Raw genomic sequence first — 17,553 nt, 5'->3', positions numbered from 1 at the left:
AGGGGTGGTGTGGGTGAGGTGTGGAGCATGGGAGAGCAGGTGATGACGCCACCTGACTCCTACCAAAAAAACAAACAAACAAACAAAAAAAAAAAAACGCAAGAAACCCAACGAGAACCATTTTGATGATGTCTTCTTGTGGTAATAGGTCAAATCAAATGTAAGATTAAGGCCAAGACTCTGGTAGTATTGGAAAATGCTTTGAAGATTGAATACTAATGAAAGCCACCTATTAGTGTGAAGGCCTCTGTCAAGTGAAATTTAAGAAACGTAAAAAAAAATTATTTAGAAAACCATGCAGTGAGATTTGGACATGTGTGCACTTTAATGCTAACAGCACATCAATCAAGTCAGGTCAAGTCAATGAAACATCTTTTCTTTCTGTCATGATGAATTTATTTTCAATGACAAACAATCAAATCCAGACAAATACAGCTAGGCCTAGCTAAGGCATTGCCTTGACTTGTCTCTGTTTGTTGTCTGTATGAAGTAATTATGTCAACAGAAGAATGAGGGCACAGAAACACTTGGCAAGAGACCACAGCGGCCTCTGAATGGATTAATATATCAGTCTAAACGGCTTAACCACAATCCACTTATCCACACAGGTAGCACAAACTTGGTACTGGTTTTTCTTGATAAGAGATATGAGCTTCAGTAAAGTGGTAAGACAAACAAAAAGAAACTGAGTATTCTGTTGATTCTGCTTAGCAAAAACAAGGAAACTCGACTGATTTAAACAAGTGGGAAAGAGATCGCTGGAGGCAGCGCCTACAACAATGCCCAAAACATAAACCTCTTAGGAAGTCAGCTTTAACACGTCCTACTTATTCTTCCATTGTAACGTTACACATACTGTACAGCTTAAGAGGTTCCACAGAGTCTGCAAGGATTTTCAACTTTCAAAAGTCTACAGACCTTCCAGCCTTTTAAAATCATCGAAAAAGCCAGTATCCTAGTCTGGTCTCCATGATCGCAAACCCGCAGCTCGGAGTGGAGCTGCTCAGTCAGGTTGTAGCGTAGCCAATGTCCCATTGACTGACATAGTTTGAAATGATGGGATAGTTGATGTAAGAGGATGAAGGGAGACCAGACCCTGCTGGCGCACACACACACACACACACACGCTGCACTCGTCAACTGACCCAGAAACCCATGGATAACAAATCAGAATCACTAAGGTTTAGCAGAATAAAACAGCATGCTTTTCTGATTTATGACACAATTTGTAATTTTGTTTTAGAATAATTGACTTTGCTATAATTTTTCTAAGAAACTGTCAAAGAATATCTCTCATCAGCGGCAGCAATTTTTGTTTCACAAGAACGTTTTGAATTTAAAACATTTCAAAATATTCCTCAGACATTCAAGAGATCTTTTTTTTTTTTATCATACTGATAAACTGGATCAGTGCATAGATACAACTTGTCTACACGACACTGTATTTATGTGACTACTTGGGGTAGCTCATCTAATGTTTTTTGGGGGGGGAGGTTTCAGAGACAAATCTGACAGGACTACAGTTTGGTTTCAGCATCATGAATTCAAGAAATCAAACTCATATTCAGTTAGTGTTTTGAGTTTAGAGGCATTCATTGCATAATTACATTGTAAAATTCACCTCATTCCTTGAACTAGCCACGTTGACTTCAAAGTGATATCAGCTCTGTAAAGTCACTTTTATTAATCTCATGTGGAAATCTTTCCTAATGAAGCCATATAATATGGTGTGTTAAATGATCAATGCCTACACAACACCAAAAGTGTCTGTCAAAACAGATCTGGCTTCTGCTCCTTTACAAATTATATGTATGTTAGCAAATTCACAAAATGCTGTCCACCCATAAATTACAGTTTTATCATTTTTTTATTTGCATATCAAAACAAAATTTTGTGCATTCCAAGATTTGAACTTTTACCAAAAAAAACAAAAAACAAAAAAACAAAACCCTCCAAAAGGAAAAAAAAAAAAAAAAATCAAACACTGCATGTCTTGAAAGCATTTTGCAAGTCATCCAAGGACAACCAACACAAAGATGTTAAAAGTGAGAGGTCCCTGGACATGCCACTCAAACTCTCGGCCCCTCCCCTCAATGCCACAAGATGTTCAAAGCAGACTGGGTGGCCAGATACAGGTGATGGAACGCTGAAGCGACGCTCTTCACACCAGATGCCAGCCCGTCTGCACAAACTACCCAGCAGACCATCGCTCTCTCTCTCCTTTGTTCTCTCTCTTTCTCTCTCATCGGTGCAATAAAAAGGGGGTATAAGGGGTAAGAAACAGGGCTGTACAGTCATCTGCTTTTGTCCAATCACAATGCAACTTAGGTTTATCTGTTACAAAGTTTAACAGCTAAAAGAGGTGAAAAGAAGGCAATGCTTGTGGAATGTACAGAGAGTGCATAGTGGAGTGTTTGGTTCATGAAGAGGCGGCTTGCTTCTCCTGTTCAATAGCTGTAACACACAAAGAAAAGCGAGAAATCGGTCAGCCATGGACGCATTTAAGATTTCCATAAACCACCACATAGTCTGATCAGATGACCTGTTCAGCATAGAATGGATATATGTCATGTACAGTTGAGTTTAAATAATAAAATTGTATGTGTAAAATATTTTTAAAGTGCCAGTAAAACCAAACAAAACAAAACAAAAAAAAGAAAAAGAAAGAGCTGGGTTGTGCTTCATTTGTAGAGAGAGACTCACTCTCTTTAGATGGCAAGGGGTTTTTCTCCTGCGTCTCTGTCTTCTTCAGCTTGCTCTTGTCGAAGCTGGTGACTTCCTCAAGATTTGGCTTGTCAGACATGTTGGCAGATTATCTAAACACACCGAGAGAAGGAAAGAGAGAGAGAGAAAAAAAAAGTTGCATGTCACTAATGGCAGACAGTTTGCGGTAACCCACAAGAATAATCTGCGTATGCAATGCATAAAACTGTCGGAGCCTCGACATGGCAAAATACATTTGAAGTACGATTTCATACGTAGGCCAAACAGAAATAATAATACATTCTTTATCGCGTAAGCAACGAACGAAACGTAGTCAAGGCTTCTGGAGGAAACTGTAAACGGTTAAACTTTGAATTACATAATAGACTCCTCGCGTTGTCGTTAAAATACTGGATCGCATAAATAATACACGGATATAGGTGATAACTACTGTAAAATGAAATCTTCAGAACGGTCAGAGCACGACAAAATCATACCTCAAATTTAGCACAATCAAGTGAATCAAGACTTTGAATATCGAAGCATCAGTTGGACAACGGTTCTCCAAAAACATATGGTATGCAACCACCGCCCTACTCCGCGTCATCTTGACTAACTGTTTTTTCGAGGAAGCGAGATAACTACGTCTTCACAGATTTCTTATAACAGAAAAAGTGCATATAATCTGTCATACAGTCAAATAACCTAGAGCAATTTTAATGCAATTGAATCTTGTATTTCACGGTAACTGACATGCTTTTGAACAAAGACGCAGCTAGACCAGGGCGCACGAAGCATCTAGGCTATTGTCTGCTTCACACATGGCGCAAGAGGCAATTTCTAAATATTAATAAAAAATGTATTTTACTCTTACTGTCGAGATAGTAAATTTTTCAGACTAACTTAATCGCCTGATCAACATCAGTCCTCATATATGGTTAACAGTTTTATCAGTGACTAACACTATCTCAAATATTTTTTTTATATCATAGCTTTATTAGTTCTCTATATACACTTTTCAGTCAGGCAAGCTACGGATTATTATTGTATAACATACTTCCCAAACCCGCAAAGGAGTCGTAAAAATGTCTTCACTGTTACCTGTGTACGGCTGATCGACCAGTCGCTTTTCTCCAGATGATGAATCGAAAGATCGGTTATGTGATTTATAGTCCTCCTTATGCAAATAAGATCGTGACGTCACGCTACCACTTTTTGCCCACCTTTAATTCCTGAAAACGGTAGTCTCATAAAAAAATTTTTGGTTGAGAGATATATAGGTATCTCAATGAATTCACAGTATCGTGAGAAGAAGAAACGAGTTTTATCATGCAAAATATTGTCATTCGAATCACAACTGTTTGCGTGCAAAGTCACCGCGCCATTAAAATGTTTAGCGATGTGCTACAACGACACCTTGTGAACATTATCGGTATGGACATACTTGCAGCTCTTAATCATATTGCTTACACTCCAACGTATTGTATTCATTGTGCAATGACACCGTGTAAAGATCTTTAATATTTATGCATATAGGTGACTTCTTTTTTTTGTATGAATGCCCTCATTTACGATAATGCTAACGTTACAGTATCTATTGATTCTGCTGAGACTGCACACTCAGGGTGACGGCATTACTTAACCCACCCATGTTTCTTCACTGCCATTCACACGAACCTCTGTGCCTTCTCTGTATTTCTGATGAAAGAATGAATAAGTTTTGTGATCTTTAAACGACAGCAAACTTTCGTTGCACAGTAACATTACTAACTCCGGCCGCAATGGCGCTGTCCTCACAGAAATCGGTTGCGTATATGCATTTTCATTGTCTGAGGCAATAAACACCAGCCAGAACATATTCCAGACAAAAACACAACTGTAACAGTGATTAATTTTAAAGTTAATCAAAGGCGTGTTCCGGTAAAATGCTACAAAAGGAGAACCCTGTTGCGTGAGTTATTACTAACAAAGTTCCTTAAGAAGCTTCTGCAGGCCTGTTTTCCTCATATGGGTTAAACTACATACCACTTGCACATGCTGTACCACGTTTTTTTTTTAACGCTTCGTCAGTGAGGTGTATCAACAAAAACGCACTCGACTTTACACATATTTCAGACTCGTTGTATTATCTTGGCCTCATCTGTTCAAATTAAATCTGTTTGAAGCAGGCAAAAAGAAACAGTTCAGGGTGTAGCCAATGACTTTCTTGTCTGTGTGTCATCTTTGACAATCGTGTGTGTGTGCGTGTGTGTGTGTGTGTGTGAGAGAGAGAGAGAGAGAGAGAGAGAGAGAGAGAGAGAGAATATGAGCTAGACTAATAGATTACACAGATATTGTTGTAACAAGAACTATAAAAGATTCACCCTGTTCCCTTGTGACAGGCAATTTATTAGTTCATTTTTTTAAAGATAGCAGATCAGATCCCAAGGATTACCATGCAATAAAAATGTTGGGTTTCATTTGGCTGCTTCTCTGAGTATCCATACATCTATGCTCAAGCTTTGTTACAGGCATTTACTGTACATGTCCAGAAAACAGGATATTGACTAAAAATATTACACAAGGCTTAATGACAGACTATTAGAGATATTACTTTTTTTTTCGCGTGACGAAAGTATTTGTAAATGTTTCAGGCAAGACAGATCAAAAGCATAACCAAACACTAACATTTCAGTAAAAAGAGAAGTCATTTACTCTTGCTTTCAACCAATGACCAATAATGGAAAAAAAAAAGCTGTGGATGAGTGACATCCTACTGCTCACATGTAAATAATCATTGTAAATATCACATATAGCAAATATCATGTGGTACACAGAGACACATAATCAAGACTTTTTTGTTAGAAATGGATGGACGAAAGAGAGAAGACAACAGGATCATAAGTCCAGAAGTGATCAGCTGTGATCGCACAAGTAAGTAAGTAAGTAAGTCCTGTATGCTTCTGCTGATAGCAAGGGGACCACCATATAGCTTAAAGGACACCCGACATGTATGTGTAGTTGTTGTTGTTGTAATTTATCTTCTCTATATGCTTTAAAAGCTTTTTTTTTAAATTGTTTTCTCTATAGTCTCTGATCCCTGGATTACTATTGGATTTGATTTATGAGTGCGCTGTATTTGTGTTTCCGCCGTACTTCTGCATGTAATGACTAGTGCAAATAGCTATTCGTCAGATGACGTGTGATATTGTCCTGAAGGCATTATTATTGTTGCTGTGTGATCTGAAGTCAGTTTTGAGTGATTTGTTATTCTTTACTCTACTTCATGCGTTATGATAGTGACGATAAAGAAGTATTTTCTTAGTATTTTCAAAAATGCGCTAGAACAAGACAAAGACAAAAACAATGTAGCATGCGCTCAGGTTAACATGAAAATGGGACAAGTAGCCAAATTCAGAATGATCTTGGCTTGAAATTCTTGGAGAATTTCAAGCCAAGAATTCTGAATGTTAACAGTTTTTCAGCAGGTGCTGGTGCCAAATCCATCAACCAACTTCAGAGATGAAGTCACAAGAATCCCGATTCACGGAATATTCCGGGTCTTCAGAGTCAGTGGTCTTTCACTAAGCCCTGTTTCACACTGCCCCTGTCATGACTGGGGTACCAAGATCAGATATTGATGAACCAGCACTGTCACTTTTTTCAGTGATGCTCCTGCTATGTTTCAAAAACGGTGCCTGTGAGAGTGCTAAGAATAAGTAACCTCAAAGTCATATCTTGATCCATTTAAGGAATTTTACTAGTCACTTGTGCATGTGCGTGTGCATGTGCATGTGTGTACATTGTGTGTGTGCTTGTGTGTGTGTACATTGCACTACTGCCTTACTTCATGCTGAAATACCTAGAGTAGATCTTATTGTACTTGACTTGGTTGTCCACTCGGATGGCATTCCTCAGACACTGCCAGAACCATGCCTCTGCCGATGAGGTTTTGGGCCACTCCAGCACGCTGTGGCCACAGAGTCTTCTCCTCAGACGCAGAAACTGGGAGTGCTGTAGCACAGGCTCCAAGAGCAACAGCACAATCACATCCTTGTTCTCATCTAGAAGACGCTGGTGGGCCAGGTACACTGCCATCTTGAAGGAACCACTGTTGACGTAGGCTTCAGTCAGCACAAAAACAGTCTTCCGGCTCAGACGGATACTCTGCGTAAGATTGTCCAGGACAGGGCTTCCTGGGGACCAGTCCCTCTCCTCTAGACAGATGGGCAGGAACTTCTCCCCATTCTCCTCCAGCTGTACACGCAAATGGTTCAGGACCCAGTCAGAAACTAGTGGGTCTTTGGTGTCATATGTGACAAAGGCGTCGTAGACAGTGGAAGTGTCTGTAGACCTCAGATACTTGTACCCCATCACTTTAGCTTTTAAATAATACCACACATAGGAAGCATCCCAATAAAACAGGTGGAATGCTATGGAAACGAAAGTGACACAGAAAATTATAAGCATGGACAGGAAGTAGAGGAGAAAGGCGACCTGGATATTGTTGCATTCGTTGATATCAAAGCTGATGACTGAGTTTCCTTTCTTAAGTTCTGGCATGCTGCAAGTCACGGAGGTTGCTAACCATGGGATCCTTATGTCACTTTTTTCGATCCATAGGATAAAATCCAGTATATCACAAGTGCAGTGGAAGGGATTTCCATGGAGCAGTAATTTTTTCAGGCCGTGCTCTGAACTGAGCGGGAAAGTGGATCCGTTAATCATATTCAGCTTATTGTAACTGAGGTCAAGAGTGGTTATGCTAAAGGCACCCTGCAGAAATCCATCGGAGAGTTGAGAGATTTTGTTGCCGCTCAGGTCGAGGTAACGTAGGCTTCTTGTATTTTCTGACAGGTTTTTGGACAAGAAATATATGCCATTTTTATCCAGCTCTAACTCCTGAAGTTGATCAAGGTGTCTTAACATTGACCAGTTGAAATGTGCCAGTTCATTGTCGCTCAGCCGTAGCTTTTGAATGGTACGGGGCAGGTTTTCAAAGACTATGTATGGTATAGTTTTAATTTTATTTTTTGCTATGTTCAAATAAGTCAAATTCTTTAGGTTCATGAAAAGCTTGTGATAAGTATCACCTCCCTGCCATAATTTCCCTAGGAAATTTTCCTGGAACTGCAGTTCCTTGAGAGAATTGCTGAACATCATTTTAGTGGTTAATGTAAAGATGCTATTGGAGCTCATGTTCAGCACTCTCAAGACTGGGAGTCTCTCTAAAAATTTTAAATTGTGTGTCACCCCAGACACTAGGAAATAATGAGAGTTGTAACTGAGGTCTAACACCTCCAATTTTTGTAGCTCGGTGAATGCGAGGTCATATGCCAGATCTATTTTGTTGTAGGACAAATCTAGATACTTCAGTTCCTGCAAGAGTTTGAATTCAGTTCCATTTGGCGCAGCTGCAAAACCATTTCTTGAGAGATTGAGACACGAAATGTTGCCGTATCCCTCAAACTGCTTTGGAGAAATGAAAAAGAGATTATTCTTGCTCAAGTCCAGCACGCGGCCACTATCAAAGCATTCAGGTTTCACAAGTCTGTGGGACAGTTCATAAATGAAGTTTTTTCTAGAGATGTCTGGTCCCCAGAGTGGGGGCTTGGCGAACACAGGAATGTAATCGGATGCTGAGTCACGATTGAAGGAACTGTCTACCACAGGAGCAAGCCTGTTTTCAGAGAGATATATGAGCTTTAAGTTCTGCAGACTGTTAAAAACTTTTGGTTGAGAGTGCGCAATGAAGTTTGTCCCCATGTTTAACACAGATAGGTTTAAGCCGGAAAGTGGACGTAAGGTTTCTTCTGTGATCTCTTGAAAAACAAAACCCTCAATGTGAAGTGTTTTCAGGGAGAGCAAATTTGAAAAGTTTTGTGATAGCTTTAGAGTTTGAGGATAAGCTTTGAGATCATAGTTAAAAGAGAGATCCAGCTTCTTTAGTTGGTCCAGACAACTTAAGAACCCTCCATCAGCAACAATAGCATGTGCTAGAAAATTAAAGGATAAAAAAAGGTCCTGAAGGTTATGCAAATTCTTGAACCAAGAGCTATTCATAGTTTGAAGAGAGTTTCCAGCAAGGTCCAGCACTTTTAAATTTTTAAGGTTGTCAAAGGCCAGTGGATGAATCTCAATGGAACCATTTGGACAAGGAACACATGGGTACGGGGCATTATAACAACGTGGGCAGTTTCCTTGGATCTTCAGAGTTACCAGATTTTTGAGTTCTGCAAAATCGTTCTTTCCAATATATCTTATTCTGTTTGAAGCAAGCTCCAGATCTTCTAGAGAAACAGGCAGCCTGCTTGGAACTTTAGTTATGTTGTTATAAGACAATGTTAAAAGCCTCAGATGTTCCAAATTGGAAAAGGTTCCATCTCCAATATAATAAACTTCATGACAAGGATTCTCAATGTGGCAGTTTTTAGAGAGGTAAAGTTTTGTCAGATTTTTCACACGTAAGAAAGAGGTGCTATTGAGAGAAATTATTTTATTCGATGTCAATTTGAGCACCTCCAGTGAGGACGGAAGTTGATCGGGAACATACGTCAGATTATTTCCTTGGAGCTCCAGCTCTCTCAGGGAGGTCAGGTTGACGAAAACACCTTGGGCAATGCACACAGATTTCTTTTTATTCAACTCATTGAGATTGAGATAGGTCAGGTTGTCCATGCCACTGAAAGCATGGAGAGGTAAATTTTTAATCTTGTTGTCACCCAGGTCAAGGTTCGTCACATTTTTGGTGATGCCAGTGGGGAATGTTCTCAGCCCGCGACGAAAACAGTTGAAAACAACAGTGTTTGTCGTTGAGTTTTCTTGAACGTCACAAGGTACTTTCCTCAGACTTCTCAGACTCAGTTCACTGGGTGCTGGCCTGAACAGTATGGTGACCATTAGGCAGCACGCAAGCTTTATCCAGTAGGTGGTAGCAACCTGTGAGTATAGGAACTGGTTATATAAATTTAAAGGGTTTCTGCTGCAAAACTGGATAAATGCCTTTTTAACTAGTGCCAGCATATATCTGTGGCGCTGTCAGTGTGATGAACAGAAAGCTCGCCAGACACAGCACAGTGCCCTATGGCTGTGTTATTACATGAAGTAGTTCTGTCAGATTTAAATAATCATTTATATATAATTGTTTTTACTGTGATGCCTCTCTGTACTTTAAGGCACCCAGCAGTGCTTTGAGTTACAAAAACATCATTTTAAATTCTATTTAGTTCCATTATCAAGACTGACTACTTAGACTTTGAATACTCATTGCATTTGGCTTAAGATGACAAAATCATGCCACTGAATACCCTACTTTAATATGATTATCAAGTTAATTGCGAATATGGTGTTTTGTCCACCTTTTTTCATTCCAGCTTTGCTATGGAAAGACAAGTAAATGAGTAAATAAATAAACTTACCATTGTAATGATCTCTTTTCAGATGATGTGTAAGTTATAAGAAGTTCCACTCAAATAAACTGTGGTAACACATTCACAGAAAACTCCCTCTGTGAAACGGGAAGTTTTGCTTCCAACGGCTATTTTTTTCTGTGGTGTCCATGTCTGGCTGACATTCATACCACCTGGCTCCCCACACGTGGGCTATGGTCAGATATTCCTTATGATGCACCCTTAGCTTGCTTCACAGAAAATACCTTTCTTGTCGAACCACAGAATGCACTTTAGAAATAGCTGATTGGTTGCTCAGACCATTGAAACAACACCAAGATAAGTTATAATGCAACCCAAGACAAAAGAGGAAGTGTGTTTGGCTCACTTCTCTCTTTTCGTGGAAATGCTATTGAGACATCGATAAATCATCTGGACAAAAATTACACTCGTTTGGCATCTTATCTAGATGTGGATGAGCATGAGGATGGAACTTGTGGATGAATATCACAATGGTGATGTTTATATGAGGGCAAGTCACACAGCGAAAATGAAAGCATTGATTTAACTTTCAAATGTAGGATACAACTTGAAATATACTGTCATTGTCATTAGGGAGATCTCAATGTAACCATCATCCCTAAATTTAGTTGCATGTTTTCACTGCTCATTCTGAAACAAGCAATAAAATGATATTTATAGAACGTTATATGCAGTTGGGACATAGGGTTCTTTCCTTGTTTCTCTGCCATTTAGAGTTCATCTATGGGGCACAAAACAAACAAAAAAAAAAACCCAAAACAAACAAAAAAAAACCCTCACAAGCACAATACCATCATCCTTACACAGGATTTTATTTTTCATTTTATCCAAACCAACATTTTTAATAGAGTAGAAAATCTTCTGAAACAAAATAACATACTCCAATGCGTACATATGATTATAATTTGATATATCATAACCTTTTACAAGTCTTATTATGAAATTATCTCAGCAAGAACATTTGTCAAGCACTCAGCCTGGATTATAAAATACATACATTATAAATTACTACTTGTACCAAACCATAGATCAGGTTAGCAAATTAATAATGAGGTAATAAGCAAACTGAGTCACAGCATGTGCTGTATACAACATTTTCAAACATTCAAAGTGTCTCTCTGAATAGCTCATTGTATTGCTGCTGACTGTCCGTTGCCATGACGCTACGAAGGCGGAACCAGAAGTACTGCTGAGCTTGTGGATTTGTGGGCCATTCCAAGACTGACCTTTTATAAAGCCGTTTCCTGAGCCTCAGGTATTTGGAGTGACAGAGACTCCTCTCTAGGAAAATCAAGATGATCACATCATTCTTCTCATCCAGCAGCCGTTGGTGGGCCAAGTAAAATGCTGTCTTGAAGCTGCCGCTCCTAAGGTACTTGTTTGTCAGTATGAATACTGTCCTCTTGCTCTGTTGAATACTCTGAGACAGGCTTTCAATGAGGGGGCACCCTGGGGCCCAGTCACGCTCCTCCAGACAGAGCTGGAGACGTGGTTCACCCCTCTCCTCCAGCTGAACACGCAGCTCCTGCAGGACCCACTCGCAAACAGCTGGATCCCGCTGGTCGTAGACCACAAAGGCATCATAGATGGTGCTCTCAGAGGAAAGGCTGTGGTAACCCTTGAGCTTGGCCAGGCAGAAGTGGTAGATGTACCACACGTCCCAGAGAAACAGGTGACTGGATATGGACAGGGTGAGAATACTCAAGACCAGGCTTGTCACAAGGATAAACAGGATGATGGACAGAGAGTTGTGCTGACAGGCTTGTAGGTTGATAGAAATGATGCTCTTGCCCCTCTGGGCACCTGGAGCAGCGCAGTTCACATCAGATGCTAGTCGTGGGATGTTCACTGTCGTGAGGTTTATCCATCTGATGAACCAAGTGGCATTGCAAGAGCACACAAACCTGTTGTTGTTCAGGTAAAGGACATCTAGCTTGTCTATGACATCCTCTGGGAAACTTGATTGCTCAATATATTGAATTTGGTTGCTGCTGAGATCAAGATGTTTTAAGCTGAACGCGTCCCTTAGAAAGTTAGGGCTTAGTTTTACAATTTGGTTCTTGCGTAACAGTAGCTTTTTAATAGACTTGCTGCAGTTAGAAAGCTCTTGTGGAACAGCTGTTAACAGGTTACTGCTAAGGTCTAAGACCATTAAGTTGCTCAGAATTTCCAGGGCATCCCAAGGAAATGATTTTAGCTTGTTGTTGTTAATGTAAAGTTCAGTAAGTTTTTCTGGTAAGCCTGAGAACACTTGCTTAGGGATGAAGTTTAAATTGTTATGAGAAATGTCAAGGACCTTTAAGCCAATCAGGTTTTTGAAGTAATTGAAATACCTGGTGTCTCCATCTCTCCATAACATATCAAGCTGGTTTCCTTTAAATTCTAAACGTTCAAGAGACAAACTCTCCATCTCTGTGTTTGTGGAAGTGGATATCTTATTATGATTTATGAGTAATGTTTTTAGTTGATTGAGGTTCTTTGTGAAATTCAACATGTGTGTCAAACCCTCTGCTGTAAAGTAATGATTGTTGTGGCTAATGTCCAGAACAACTAAGTTGCTTAGTTCTTGAAAGGCAGTGGAGTACATGAGATCCAGACGGTTGAAAGAGAAATCAAGATACTGCAAGTTTTTGAGATAAACAAATTCAGAGCCATTCAAGCTTTGGCTCATGGCATTGCCTGAAAGATTGAGGCATCTCAGCTCACCAAGGTTTAGGAATCTGGAATGCAAGAAGAATATGTTATTTCTGCTAAGATCCAGGGTTTTCCCATATTTGCTGCATTCTGGGTTCAGTGAACTCAGAGTACCAAGTTCTTTGTCCTTATATTTGCAGCTGCGAGCATATTCATCATATCTAAAATAGTGAATCTCTCTCACTTCCCCATTATAGTATTGTGAACCTCGTGTCATTGGGGAACCATTTTCCACAACAATCTGACCATGTGCCTCTGAAAATCCAAATGCATGCTGATCCTCAGTGGGGGATGAGATTTTGTTGTCTGATAAATTTACAACCTGAAAGTTCTTGAGCTTGGTCAGAATGCTCAGGTCAGTTATTTTGATGAAGTTAGTGCCAAGGTCAATAAACTCGAGTTTACTGAGAAAGGATAATGGGTGAATGTCTTGTTGTGTCAGTTCCTGAAAAACAAATCCTCGGATTCTTAGGACTCTGAGAGATTTCAGATGGGCAAAAGAATCACTGAGATTGAGAGATTTGGGATACCTCTGTAGCTCATAGTTAAAAGAGAGGTCTAACTCCTCCAGGTTAGGTAAAGATTTGGGAAAGGTTGAGTGTGTTATCTCTTTTGCCAAAAAATTGCTGGAGAGGTCAAGTACTTGAAGTTCACTACAACTCTGGAACCACTCTGGCAGCACTGTTGTGAGAGAATTGCTGTGAAGTCGCAAAATTCGTAGTTTATGCAAATTCACAAAGGCTCGCTTATCAATAGCAAGTGGGGCATTGTTAGCACATGGAATACAAGGGAAAGGTGCGTTGTAACACCGAGGACAGTTACCACTCAGGTCAAGAACTTCCAGCTCGGTCAAATTGCTGAAATCACGTTCAACGATCCTTTCAATTCTGTTGTTATAAAGGTATAGCTCCTTAAGGGTTAACGGTAGCCTCTGGGGAACGTAAGATAAATTGTTGGACTTGAGAGACAGAACAGTAATTTTTTCAAGCTGTAACAAAGCATCTTCTTCAATGTAGTAAGAGGCATTGCAAGGGTTCCGAAAATAACAGTTTTGACCAAGATACAAAGTCCTGATGTTCGTCAATTCAGAGAGGTTTTCTTTTTTAATCGAGTAGATGCTGTTAACCTCCAGACTAAGTAACACTAAACTTGGAGGGACACCTTTTGGGATGCTAGAGAGTTGATTTCCGTCCAGGTAAAGTGACTTCAGATTTCTCAGTTGCGAAAAGCTTCCATTTTCGATGGTCACGCTCTTTGTGCACACTTTGTCCTTGGGGCCTACCTTGACTGGCACACAGTTGCAGCGCAGGTCAATTTCGATGATGTTTTCCAGGCTCAGGAAAGACTTTTTCGTAATATGCGGAATGTGGTTGATGGTGAGGGTCAGATTGGTAGTATTGGACGGTATGCCCTCCGGAACCTTGGTAAGCTCCCTCTCAGTACAGTCCACGCTGACCTCTGTCCTATTGGTCACCAAGGACACATCGCATTTAAGGGTTTTTGGGTACCATCTGTCAAGTGCCCTCGTAGAAAGACAGCTCAGGACAATACCAGTCAGCATCAAAGTGAAGCTTGTGGGCTTTGTGATCTAAGAAAAAGTAACCAAGCCTGTGTCAGCAATTAAGTGAGCAATGATGTTCTTTCTTATATCAAACAAAAAGACTGGTTCTGGTTTTGAATTACCTGGTCCAGCAGTGTCACACAGTGAATTGCTCATTTTGCAGCACATGTTATATATAATTAAGCCTACCAATAATCTATTTTAGTATTTTTAGTATTTTAGTTTGTAATTTCAAAACAAATCTTGTAGAAAGGATGAAACGATATTGTGGATTTGGTAATATCGGCTGCCTGGAAATGATGCTGTCTTTAAAAACTCTATCTTTAAATCTTTGAAAATGACGATAAATTAATAAGTAACATACAGATACTGTATTATATAATAAATAATAAATAATCTAATAAATAACAAACAGTTCAGGGAATCCAAATTTTGTACTCACCATCATCATAAGCCTGAATTGATTCACACACTTTGAAGCTGGTAGTCTTAAAGCACTTTAGGCTTTCTTATGGTAATGTATATGTAGAAACAAAAGAGTGGAACGTATCAAACGACACTGAGGGATTTACTCAAACTGAGCTCAATCTCAGCATGAAACACTCACTATTCTGTCAGAGAGGAGTCACACAAGTGCTTCAGGTATGTAAAAAAAAAAATGCAAAACACATGTTTCTGACACCAAAACCATAAACGCAAGTAAGACTGTGTATATTTAGCCACCGTGACTTCCTCATTATGTATAAAGCCAGATATACACAGATGACAAGCTTGGGCCTGAGAAAAAAATCTTCCAAAACAAGCCATATTACACTTAGTATTAAAGCAGGAAACATCACATAGTTGCACTAAACATAGTGTCCTGCCATATATGTCTTTGGTTACTTCTGTTGAATATCCAAAGGCAGGCTCATTGTTAATATGCATTATTTTAAAAAGCGACTGAGGCTCATTCTCCACAAACATAAACAAAGCTAATCTGTCAGTTCCCATGTATTTACACCATTCAAATCCCCTTTCCCACTGTAGAGTATAACATAGAGATGTTTTCCCTCGAGTGGCACCTTAAAAATGATCTGGTAGGTCAGTGTTTCACCTGTGAACACCGCAGGGTTTGATTTCTGCATAAACGAGAGTGAAAGCATGTGGCATAATGGAATGCAAAAATTTCCCTTACTCAGTGAAGCAGTTAATAAGACTATGACTATTTAACCGTACTTAATACTTCCTACAGCATACATAGATCTGTCGTCACAGTTACGGTTAAATATCATTAAAGAAGAAATGGCAAGTTCCCTGTTTCACACGGTGCTTTTTGATAACAAATTATTAACTTGATAATGGCAAATAAACATGACCAATGATCTGTTTACTTTAAGCCTTTAAAGGACAGATAAAAAAAAAAATCAAATGTCAAAATATTTATTGCTTAATTTATATCCTTTGAAGGGCATATATAGTAAAATTCATGGTTGTGAGAGGCAAATGCAGTAATTGTGCTTTAATTTTGAAAAACAAAACAAAGTCAAGGTAAACTCCTGGTAAATTATGGCTCAATACTGTAAAACACAGAAAACTATGCTTTCATATACAACTTCATATACAATCTCAAAAAATGTCCTGTTCCATTTATGGGCAAAAAAAGAAAAGGAAAATATCACATATATTATTAACTTAAATTACTTTAATTTAAAAATTGTTTGAGTTTTGAATCAATGTCATGAATCAAAAGACTGTTATTTTACTTTTTTTTTTACTTCATATGCCAACATTACATCAATATCCGAGCAAATTTTTTAACTGTGTTTTTCTTTTTTAAACATATACGTTTATAATGAAATCTTAGGAATGCTTCTATTAAGGTGTATGAATAATATTTCCTCTTTTAAAATGCCTATAGTTCCATAGAATTAATTTCATATTTACATTTTGCACATAATGTACACAAGGCAAAGATTATCACAGCAGTTCCCTTTGGGCCAGATATGCCCATCTCTCTGTGTATGGCTTTACGAATGACTAAATAGAAAAAATAAAAACATGTTCACTGGATGTGAAGTGTTTCACATACGTATAATGTGCTGAATGATATAAGTAATTAACGGAAAGTGTGCCGCAATCAGTTTGTGGACAGTGGCAAACATGACATAGGACCAATGTGCAAAACTATGTTAATGCTTTGGTCACTGGGGCATTTGCCTTAAGCATCTTGGTCAGGTTTCAGGAGGCAAATGGAGTTTGCGATGACTGGGACGTCTTGGTCTGTTCTCTTCCAGTTCTTGAAACACAGCTGTTTCCATAGAGATGCTTAATCTTCAGGGTTTTTTTACCAAAGCATTTGAAAAACGTAAGTAGTGGTACAGAGATATTTTCAAATGAGAGGGAAATCCTTTTTTTTAGAAAGTTTCTTGGTGGAAGCAGAGGCCAGACAGTGCTGGATATGTTCAGAACCTGGTCTTGGTCATCTTGCAGTTTTTGTTTCCTGATGCTGTTTCCATATCTCAGTGGCTTAAGTGTATGTGTGAGAAAAAACAAAAACCAAAAAACAACGAATGATTGTGATCCAAGTTGTATAAAATGAAGCTTTCATCTTTTCAAATGCTCAGTGAATGCCTGATACAAATGCCTCTCCAACATTACCATGTCAGGCATGGCACTTTTTAAGGTCGGGTGTAGTAAGGTGTTGAGGAAGGGGGACATTTACTTCTAGGTGCTGTTGTGCAGCTTTGGAAATAATTTCTGTTTGATGGGTATCAGAAACAGGAGCGTTGTTCTCTTGTTGCAAAGAAAGAAAATAAAAAAAGGGCGGTTGAGTGGCGACACAAGAGAACGACTCTCCTTAACAATACGAAGTTACTGTAAATCCATCTACCTGTTTGTGGTTTAAGTTTTCTCAAACCACCAGTTTCATTGCTCCCTGAGCCTGCAGTTTTGTTTTTTTGTTTTATTTATTTTTTTATTTGAAGCTCTATTTCTTCCTCCTGCCTGAGATCCCTTAAGCTGCCAGCGCTAGGGTGAAGTAAGGGTGTACATAAGAGGAAATGCTTTTGGGTGTGAGTCGAATTCAAGGCCTCCAAACACTTCTCCTTTGGCACGTCTGACTCTGTGCTATGGGTACATTACGTTGTTGGGGGTTGGGAGGGGTAGTTTGTGTTGATATTTTGTGAATTTTTGAAACGTTCTTCA

The 17,553-nt window shown here is 39.2% G+C and overlaps 2 protein-coding genes across 2 annotated transcripts; both read right to left on the bottom strand.

Annotated features, from left to right (window-relative positions):
* Positions 1 to 1,848: 1,848 nt before the first annotated feature.
* On the bottom strand, positions 1,849 to 3,839 carry tmsb4x (thymosin beta 4 X-linked). Its single transcript, XM_030786035.1, has 3 exons — positions 3,805 to 3,839; positions 2,704 to 2,816; positions 1,849 to 2,454 (listed from the first exon to the last, which is right to left on the bottom strand). Exons 2-3 carry the CDS (start codon positions 2,801 to 2,803, stop codon positions 2,420 to 2,422), a joined length of 135 nt encoding a protein of 44 aa, XP_030641895.1. The 5' UTR covers positions 2,804 to 2,816; positions 3,805 to 3,839; the 3' UTR covers positions 1,849 to 2,419.
* A 2,686-nt stretch (positions 3,840 to 6,525) lies between these two features.
* Positions 6,526 to 14,367, bottom strand: LOC115822669 (uncharacterized). Its single transcript, XM_030786583.1, is given in 2 exon segments — positions 6,526 to 9,621; positions 11,203 to 14,367. Coding segments are annotated over 2 exon segments (6,261 nt in total).
* Positions 14,368 to 17,553: the final 3,186 nt, after the last annotated feature.

The sequence above is a fragment of the Chanos chanos genome, chromosome 10, assembly GCF_902362185.1.
Source record: "Chanos chanos chromosome 10, fChaCha1.1, whole genome shotgun sequence".
In the NCBI taxonomy this organism is placed as follows: Eukaryota; Metazoa; Chordata; class Actinopteri; order Gonorynchiformes; family Chanidae; genus Chanos; species Chanos chanos.
Note: the sequence above shows the minus strand (reverse complement) of the source record. Positions and strands in the feature narration are given on the sequence as shown.